General features: G+C 49.1%; 1 protein-coding gene across 1 annotated transcript in view; it reads left to right on the forward strand.

The window, feature by feature from the left end:
• The window catches only part of LOC106807164 (orexin receptor type 2-like), an 18,740-nt gene extending 11,871 nt beyond the window's left edge, over window positions 1-6,869 (forward strand). The window contains exon 2 of the mRNA XM_014809432.1: window positions 6,082-6,869. Within this exon, the coding sequence (XP_014664918.1) occupies window positions 6,082-6,869 (788 nt within the window). The remainder of the gene's footprint in view (window positions 1-6,081) is intronic.
• Window positions 6,870-10,308: the final 3,439 nt, after the last annotated feature.

A 10,308-nucleotide genomic window follows, 5' to 3' on the forward strand; every position in this document is an offset into this window, starting at 1 on the left:
TACCGAGCATTGGCGCGCTGTAGACGACGCATGAGCATGGAAGATGGCGAAACGCCTGCTTCGCACGCCTCGCTCGACACGACTCGACGCAGAACGAGATCTGGATGCCGAACTCCGGCAGGCTCTCTTCGAAGACCCGCCGCAGCTACAGCAGCGGCATCATGAAGATTGCTGAGACGACCAGCTCAGATAAGGCCGAGCCAGCTGGCTTGCATGCCGTTCTTGTGTGGTTGCTGATGCGGCGGAACAACTCCGGATGCTTGACGGCCAGGTAGCGGTCGAGACTGAGCGCCGTCAGCGACAGAATGCTGGCGGCCACCGCCACACCTTGCAACGAACGAGGAGTCTAGTAGAGTAGAGTAGAGTAGAGTATGAGTGAAGCGGAGCCAGAGCCGAGCCGAGCCGAGCCGAGCCGAGCCGAGCCGAGCGAGCAGCAGCAGAGCAGAGCAGAGAAGCAGCAGAAGTAGCAGTAGAGTAGAGTAGAGTTAGAGTAGAGTAGAGTAGAGTTAGAGTAGAGTAGAGTAGAGTAGTGAGTAGAATAGAGTAGAGTAGAGTAGAGTAGGAGTTAGAGTAGAGTAGAGTTAGCAGGTAGAGTAGAGTAGAGTAGAGTAGAGTAGAGTAGAGTAGCAGCTAGAGTAGAGTAGGAGTAGAGTTTTAGAGTAGAGGAAGAGAGAGAGCAAGAAGGGGAGAGAAGAGGAGAGAAGGAGGGAGAGAGAGAAATAGTGACGACGTCACACGCGATTGTCAAGGGAGCATGCTGGACTGTTGCGATGGGATTGAGCATAAAATGTGGTGTCGGCGACGACGATGACGACAGCGGAAACAGCAATGGGACGATAAGACGACTAGCGGAACTGCTAACTGCTGCTGGCGGGTCGCGCGAGATAATTATTATGAATACAGCAACAGCCACAGCAACAGCAACAGCAACCGCAACACAACAGCATCAGCAACCGCAACAGCAACAGCAACAGCAACAGCAACAGCAACAGCAGCAGCAACAGCAACAGCAACAGCAACAGCAACAGCAGCAGCTACTGCCAAAAGGACGGCGGAGCGAGAAAGAAGATGAAGATGAGAAGCAGTAGGAGGAGACGATGAGGAAAAGGAAAGAAGAGAAACGCAGAAAAGGAGACGGAATAACAGAAGAGGGAGAAGGATGAACAATGGAAGGAGCCGAAAACGAAGAGTAGGAGGAGACGCAGTAGCAGCAGAAGAGGAGTTGAAGAAGTAGACGAAGAAGGATTAGATAATAAGGGGAGAAGCCAGAAAAATACAGAAGAGGATGAGGAGAAAGCATAATTACCTCCGCCAAGGAGGTAATGTAATCGGTCTCGTGTGTGTGTTTCGTGTGTGTGTTCGTCGTGTGTGTGTTAGCCACTATGTGTTTCGCGCGATCGATTCAGCAGCAGCTCGCCTTTAGGCGTTGAGTCACAGCAGCAGCTCGCCTTAGGGCGTCCAGTCAGCAGCAGCCAGCAGCGAGCAGCTGTTATACACATACATGTTACATTCTGGCGGAGGTATGTCACTCTCGTGAGTGCCCTCTGTCTAGTTATAAGTAGGAATACAACGACAGCGATAAACGACGCGAAGACAACGAAGACGACGAGTAGGAGAAGGAAAAAGAGGAGGGAAATGAGAAGAGGAGGGGAAGAGGGAGGAGGAGCGCAAGAGGGAGGAGGGAGGCATGAAGTGAGAGAAGCCATATGAAGTAGCGGAGCAGGAGGAGAAGGAGGAGGAGGAGGTAGCGAGGAGAAGGACGAAGCGGGATGAAAGAGCGAGGAGGAGCGAAAAGAAAAGAGGAGGAGAGAGAAGGAAGAGGAGGAGGATGAGAAGGAGGAGGGGCAGGAAGAAAGAGGAAGAAGCAGGAAAGAAGCACGCGGTAATAGAAGAGAAGCAGGTTAGGCGAGGAAGAGGCGACGGAGAAAGTAAAAATTGGAGCGAAAGAAAGGGACGGAGCGAGGATCAGTAGCAGGAGGAGCAGTTAGGAGAGGAGAGGAAGTAGGGAAGGAAAACGGAGACGGAGGTAAAGAAGCGAAAGGCGAGCGAGCAGAAAATAAATTGAGACGAAGGGAAGTATGAGGGGAGGAAGAAAGAAGGATGAAGCGGACGATGTAGAAGGAAGGGGCGAAGCAGACCAAATTTTTCCACATATTTTGTCGCCACCTGCCTGCGTGCTTTTGCTGCAGGCCTGCTGCCATTGACGAGAATGCCGGTATAGCTCAACTAGAACACTCGGAGAGCACAGACCTCCGCCAAGCGCAGCCTGAATCTCTCAATGGGTGAATTTTTTAATTTAATTAATTAATTAATTGAGAGTGGAAAAAGTTAATTAATTAATTAATTAATTAAATAATTTAAGATTGGCATCGGCATTAGTGGCGGAGCGGTGCAGCGTTGGTGGGCCGAGGACTGTTGGTTTGCCCGCTATAGGCCTGTCGGTGTGCGTGTTTGTAAGTCTACAGCCAGCGCCACTAGCGGCAAAGTGAACTGAAAGACGTGCATGGGTAACAACACAAACACACAAACCAACACTCAAAAACTCCCGCGGTGAAAAACATAACCCCCGCCATGCCCCTGGCGGAGTAATAACCTACTGGAGATGAAAGACCCGCGTTTACTTACAGCTCCGTGGCCCACGTACTGCCAATATCGTTTAGGCGCGCAATTGAATACGACAGCAGCGCCTTGTTTAATTGATCATAAACCTATCGAGCGGAACCACCAGAGAAGTTCTTATATTTATAGTTATTTACATGTTTAGTACCCGCCACGCCATGCGCTCTGTGTATGTTGTGTGTGGGGGAGGGCGGTGCGCGCGTGTGCTGTGTGTGGCGCGCGTCTGTGTGTCCACAGGTAAGAAGCTAATTATGCATGATGAAAACGATGCATTGCCTCGGGCCACGACCGCCGTGCGTACTAGTATATCGCCGGTCAACTTTCCCAGTAATATTTTGCTTGAGTTGTCTAGATGTGCGCGTTAAAGCTCGCTGTTTATCCAATTAGCGCGACGCAAATGATGTTCGCGCGAGAGAAATTAATCACTGAAGGGTGGAGTCCAGTACTCCATTGTGAATATGTTGTGATAAACATATATGAGGTTACTGGCAACGTATGCCTGGTTCGTTCACGTCATAAACAAAATCCACGCAAGAGCTGTAATAAACCCCAGCCACACCACGGGACTACGCTACAAATACAGCCGCTAGGAAGCTCATATGCGTTAGTAGGCCTTTTGCTAATGATCGTTGCTTACACTGCATTTAATCGGAAATAGATAATAGGGCATGACAATATGTTTGCGCAAATTGCGCAAATAATCTTTGGACAATTAAATTGAGTAGCAGTTCTAATTAAAGGTGCACGCACTAACTCACAAACACACAGACAACAAAGACACATACATACACACGCACGCACACGCATACGCACGCACACACAACGCACAAACGCATGCGCATACCAGGAGACCACAAAAACCTGTAATAAAACAAAACTGCGCTTGATTGGCGGCAGCCAATTACACACGCATACACGAATTTGTCTCTCTAGTCGAATGCATCGTCGTTAGATGGATTTGGGTTCAGCCTCTCAAAAACACCGCACCAATCTACGCCTGCAACGCCGGGGCCGTTTAAGGCACATGCGTATAGGATGTTTTAGGACTTTATATGTAGTACGGGCGTACATATGTGGCAGACGCTTAGGCGGTATTCACTAAATCCGCCCACTATTAAACGTCGTTTATGCGCAGGTAACGGCGCAGCATTGATTCTCACTCGGCGCTCGCGTGGCATTTTCTCGCGTGTGTTGTTGATAGCAGAAAGCGACAGTTTCTCCCAGCGATGCTGTGATATATCATGACGCCGTCAGCATATAACGAATGTTCAATTCAAGTGAAGTCATACAAGACGCTAGTGCTGGAACGACTATGCAATAGCATGGCCACGATAGAGTAGTGCGCATGCAACAAACAATTAGCGTTTCGCATAATGTGGGTGGCTATGTTCGCATTCATAATATGAGTCAAGGCTCCTAATTAATACCAATTAATAGTTACCCTATAATATAATAATCAATAATAATAGTAATACCTCTAGCGTATTATTAGCTCTTGTATTGGATGCGGTGTGTTGCAATGACATAAGGCGGAATAGTCAGCCATATAACAGCCACACATATATAATTTCTATAATATAGTTAACAGCCAAATGCAATATCAATATGGCGGAAGAAGAAGCAAGAAGAAGAACGAGAGGGCGTGACAGCAGCAAGACCAAAACTAGGACGAAAAGAGGCAACGACGGGCGAGGAATGCGGGACAGAAACAGTGACCCTGAATGCAGGCGCCCGCACAGACTCACGTCGCGCGGCACAAACGAAATACACATCACACACACACATACACACACACACACACACCCACACACACACACACACACACACACACACACACACCACACACACACACATACACACCCACACACAACACAACACACACACACAACACACACACACACAGCACACACAGGACAGTGCACAGACAGGCAACACGCAGACAACACACTCTCAGCGCAACGAGACGCGTATACGTAAACACACACCACACGCATAAATTTCTTTGCGTGTGCATAAACATTGTGATCAGAAGTAAATTAATAGCTCTCCTATTATCTACTTCGATTGTATTATACAGCCTCTGTGCGCGACAGCCATTTCTCTGTGATTCATTATAATAAAACGCTGGCAGAGCCAACAAACAAAAGGCCCGACCCCAATACATATAGGGTAACTTTAGCAAAGAGTGAGTAGATACAATCGGCGACAAGCCTTCTTACTCGACGATAGCAGATTTCCTACGAGTGCAGGCTGTGTGTATTACTGCGACAAAAGCAGCTATAGTGAACGCAGATCAGTACGCCTCGTTGCTGACCTTTAACGCATTGGCTGTTAACTTGTTCTCAGGTGAGTGGAGAAGCGCAATCGCAGGACCAGTTCTAATGTATCTCGATTACACGAATACTACGTTACATGGCATATTTATCTACACCACACCCTATATCCAATCCATATCTATGTCTATGCCATATACATCTACGGTCTACGTACTGTGTCTACGTCTAGCGTTCTACGTCTACTGTATGTGTCTTACGCTCTACGTCTACGCTCTTAGTAGCTGTGTCTACGTCTAACGTACGTCTACGTCTGTCTCGTATAGTCTTACGGCGTACGTCTACCCGCTCTACGCTTACTCACATACTACATCTACGTACATAATCTAATAGCCCTAAGAATTTTATCGATATCAGGAGGTGAATAAACGCTAATTGTGTTTGTACTCGATCTCCATCTAGATATCGTGTGTTAGGCGGAGGTGGAGCACACTTATAGCGCTTACAGTGTTAGCCTCACGCAAGGAGCTACATATAAGGTTATAACAAGGAGAGGAGCGCCGCCCATATCTGCGCCCAAATATTTGCCATTATTTGCGTCATATATGGTCCAGAACAGTTAGTTTTGTTCTGCTTATTGGTCTCTGGGGCGGGCGGATCTCGCGCAGCCGTTTCAGCTGCATTATGGTCCATAGATGGTCGTCCTTGAGGCCGAAAAGCCACACAAGCCAATCTGCTTCTTCATCCTTGTGTATATGTAGCGTCCTTGGCCTCGCACGTTGCTTTGCAATGCCTACTAATGCGTTGAGCGGGCGTTGGAATTGGGCATCAAAAGGATTAGCTGATGGGACTAGTGTTGAACTGTCAATTAGACTTTTAAAAAAAAAACAAGGTCACTGACAAACAGAAACTGTTCTGGTTTGCCGACGCACTGAGCGGACGACTGCTACCGACGGACTGTCCGATGACACTGCTGCCGACGACCGTGTGCGACGACTGTGTTCGACGACTGTGCGACGACGGTGCCGACGACTGTGGTCGACGACTGTGCCGACGACTGTGTCCGCTCTGCTCTGCTCTGCTCTGCTCGGCTCGGCTCGGCTCGGCTCGGCTCGGCTCGGCTCGGCTCGGCTCCGCTTCACTCTACTCTACTCTACTCTACTCTACTAGACTCCTCCGTTCGTTGCAGGTGTGGCGGTGGCCGCCAGCATTCTGTCGCTGACGGCGCTCAGTCTCGACCGCTACCTGGCCGTCAAGCATCCGGAGTTGTTCCGCCGCATCAGCAACCACAAGAACGGCATCAAGCTGCTCGGCCTTATCTGGCTCGTCTCAGCAATCTTCATGATGCCGCTGCTGTACGTGCGGCGGGTCTTCGAGGAGAGCCTGCCGGAGTTCGGCATCCAGATCTCGTTCTGCGTCGAGTCGTGGTCGAGCGAGGCGTCGAAGCAGGCGTTCGCCATCTTCATGCTCATCGTCGTCTACAGCGCGCCATGCTCGGTAATCGTCTACTGTCACTACGTCGTCTGCTCGACGCTGAGCGCGACGACGAACGTGTCGCGCCAGGACTCGGACACGAGCGGCGGCTGCGGCAACAAGGTGAGCCGACGCAGCATCGCGCGCATGCTCATCGCGCTCGTCACCTGCTTCGTCGTCTGCTGGCTGCCGTACAACATCTGCTCGCTGTGGTTCGACCTGCAGCAGACGTCGCTCGGCGTGCAGGTTCTGCCGTTCACGCTGCTGCTGGCGCACGCCAACTCGGCGTGCAACCCGATTCTCTTCTGGCTGCTCAACAATCACTTTCGAAACGGCATCAACGGCATCATCTGCTGCGGCGGGTCGAGTATCTACTCGCCGAAGCATGCGAACGCGACCAACATGCGCAGCCCGCCGCGCATCGTCATCCATCATGCACCGTCGATCCGCACGCGCGACACTAACAGACGCACGAAGCCGCTAATACCTGCCAACGCCGTGTGAGTGCGTGACTGTAGCTGGCGAGTAAAGCAGAGGGAGATGGGTGGGGTAAGAGAAAAGGATGGGGGTATGAGAGAAGACAAAAAGGAGAGCGAGCGAGATGGGGGAGAGGGGGATACAGACAAAGCGAAAAAATGTGCGCGCTAAAAAGAGGGAGAAAGTGATATGAGATAAGAGATAAAGATAGGGAGAGGGTAAAAGCGAGAGAGATAAAGATGAGGAGAGGGGACAATATGGGGCAAGGAAACAGAGCGAGAGAGTACGCACATTAAAGATAGATGAAAAGAGGGAGAGAGATGGTGAGGGGAGAAAGATATACGGTGTAGGCGAGTTAGCACCATAAGTACAAGTACATATAACTTCTGTGCATGTATTCTGTATATCCCACTGCACGACGACAATCCTACCATCACGCTTACACGCTGTAACGTGATTTACATCACGCATACACGCTGTAACGTGCTTTACATCACGCATACACGCTGTAACGTGCTTTACATCACATGTGTGTGTGTGTGTGTATTTGTTTGTGCGCGCGCGTGAGTCTGTGCGGGCGCCTGCATTCATGGGTCACTGTTTCTGTCCCGCATTCTCGCCCTCTTGCCTTTTTCGTCCTAGTTTGGTCTTGCTCTCTCACCCCTCTCGTTCTTCTTCTTCTTCTTCTTCCCCATATTGATATTCTTTGGTTAACTATATTTATAGAAATTATATATTGTGGCTGTTATATGGCTGACTTTCCCTTATGTCATTCAACACCCATCATACCAAGAGCTAATAATACCTAGGTATTACTATTATTATTATTATTATAATTATTAGGTAATATTAATTGGTATTATTAGCTCTTGATCATATATGAATGCGACAAGCAAACACATTTATGCGAAACGCTAATTCGTTTGTTGCCATGCGCACCTACTATCGTGCATGGCATTGCATGTGTTCCAGCATCGCGTCTTGTATGACTTCACTTGAATTGACATTCGTTATATGCTGACGGCGTCATGATATATCACATCGCTGGGAGAAACTGTCGCTTTCTGCTATCAACAACACACGCGAGAAAATGCCACGCGAGCGCCGAGTGAGAATCAATGCTGCCCGTTACCTGCGCATAAACGACGTTTAATGTGCGGATTTAGTGAATACCGCCTAACGTCTGCCACATATGTACGCCGTACTACATATAAAGTCCTAAACATCCTATACGCATGTGCCTTAAACGGCCCCGCGTTGCAGGCGTAGATTGGTGCGGTGTTTTGAGAGGCTGAACCCAAATCCATCGTAACGACGATGCATTCGACTAGAGAGACAAATTCGTGTATGCGTGTGTAATTGCTGCCGCCAATCAAGCGCAGTTTTGTTTTATTACAGGTTTTTGTGGTCTCCTGGTATGCGCATGCGTTGTGCGTGTGTGTGCGTGCGTATGCGTGTGCGTGCGTGTGTATGTATGTGTCTTTGTTGTCTGTGTTTGTGAGTTAGTGCGTGCACCTTTAATTAGAACTGCTACTCAATTAATTGCCAAAGATTATTTGCCAATTTGCCAAACATATTGTCATCTCTATTATCTACTTCCGATTAAATGCAGTGTAGCAACGATCATTAGCAAAAGGCCTACTAACGCATATGAGCTTCCTAGCGGCTGTATTTGTAGCGGTCACGTGGGCTGGGGTTATTACAGCTCTTGCGTGGATTTTGTTTATGACGTGAACGAAACAGCATACGTTGCCAGTAACCTCATATATGTTTATCACAACATATTCACAATGGAGTACTGGACTCCACACCTTCAGTGATTATTTTTCTCCGCGAACATCATTTGCGTCCGCTAATTGGATAAACAGCGAGCCTTTAACGCGCACTAGACAACTCAAGCAAAATAATTACTGGGAAGTTGACCGGCGATATACTAGTACCACACGGCGGTCGTGCCTAGGCAATGCATCGTTTTCATCATGCATATTATGCTCTTACCTGTGGACACACAGACGCGCGCACACACACACACGCGCGCACCCCTCCCCCACACACACATACACAGAGCGCATGCGTGGCGGGTACTAAACATGTAAATAACTATAAATATAAGAACTTCTCTGTGGTTCCTCGATAGGTTTATGATCAATAAACAAGGCGCTGCTGTCGTATTCAATTGCGCCCTAAACGATATGGCAGTACGTGGCCACGGAGCTGTAAGTAAACCGGGTCCTTTCATCTCCAGTAGGTTATTACCTCCGCCAGGGGCATGGCGGGGGTTATGTTTTCACCGGCGAGTTTTTGAGTGTTGGTTTGTGTGTTTGTGTGTTACCATGCACGTTTCAGTTCACTTCCGCTAGGTGCGCTGGCTGTAGACTTACAAACACGCAACCAGGGGCAACCACAGTCCTCCCCCACCTGCACGCTCGCACTAATCCGGATCCAATTAATTATTTAATTAATTAATTAATTAATTAATTTTTCCACTTAATTAATTAATTAATTAATTAAAAAATTCACATTGAGAGAATTCAGCTGCCTTGGCGGAGGTCTGTGCTCTCCGAGTGCTCTAGTTGAGCTATACGGCATTCGTCAATGCCAGCAGGCCTGCACAAGCACGCAGCAGGTGCAGCAAAAATGTGGAAAATTTGGTCTCTTCGCCCTCCTTCTACTCGTCCTTCTCCTCTTCTTCCTCCCCTCATCTTCCTTCGTCTAATTTATTTTCCTGCTCCTCCCTTTTCCTTCTTCACCTCCTCTCCGTTTTCCTTCCCTACTCCTCTCCTCTCCTACTGCTCCTCCTGCTACTGATCCTCCTCGTCCCTTTCTTTCCTCCATTTTTACTTCTCCGCCTCTTTCTCGCCCTACCTCTTCTCTTCTATTACCGCGTCTTCTTCCTCTTCTTCCTCTTCTTCCTCCCCCTCCTCCTTCTCATCCTCCTCCTCTTCCTTCTCCTCCTCCTCTTTCTTTTCCTCCTCCTCCTCTTTCTCCTCCTTCTCCTTCTCCTCCTCCTCCTCCTCCTCCTTCTCCTCCTGCTCCTCTTCATTCTTCTCCTCATTCTCCTCCTCCTCCTCTTCCTCCTCCTCCTCTTCCCCCTCCTCCTTCTCATTTCCCTCCTTTTTTCCTCCTCCTACTCGTCGTCTTCGTTGTCTTCGTCGTCGTTTATCGCTGTCGTTGTATTCCTACTTATAACTAGACAGAGGGCACTCACGGAGAGTGCATACCTCTGCCAGGATGTAACATGTATGTGTATAACAGCTGGCTCGCTGCTGGCTGCTGCTGACTGGACGCCCTAAGGCGAGCTGCTGCTGCTGACTCAACGCCCTAAGGCGAGCTGCTGCTGAATCGATCGCGCGAACACTAGTGGCTACACACACACACGAAGGCGAGCTGCTGCTGAATCGATCGCGCGAACACTAGTGGCTACACACACACACGAACACACACACGAACACACACACGAGACCGA

The sequence above is a fragment of the Priapulus caudatus genome, unplaced genomic scaffold (assembly GCF_000485595.1).
Source record: "Priapulus caudatus unplaced genomic scaffold, Priapulus_caudatus-5.0.1 Scaffold198, whole genome shotgun sequence".
In the NCBI taxonomy this organism is placed as follows: domain Eukaryota; kingdom Metazoa; phylum Priapulida; class Priapulimorpha; order Priapulimorphida; family Priapulidae; genus Priapulus; species Priapulus caudatus.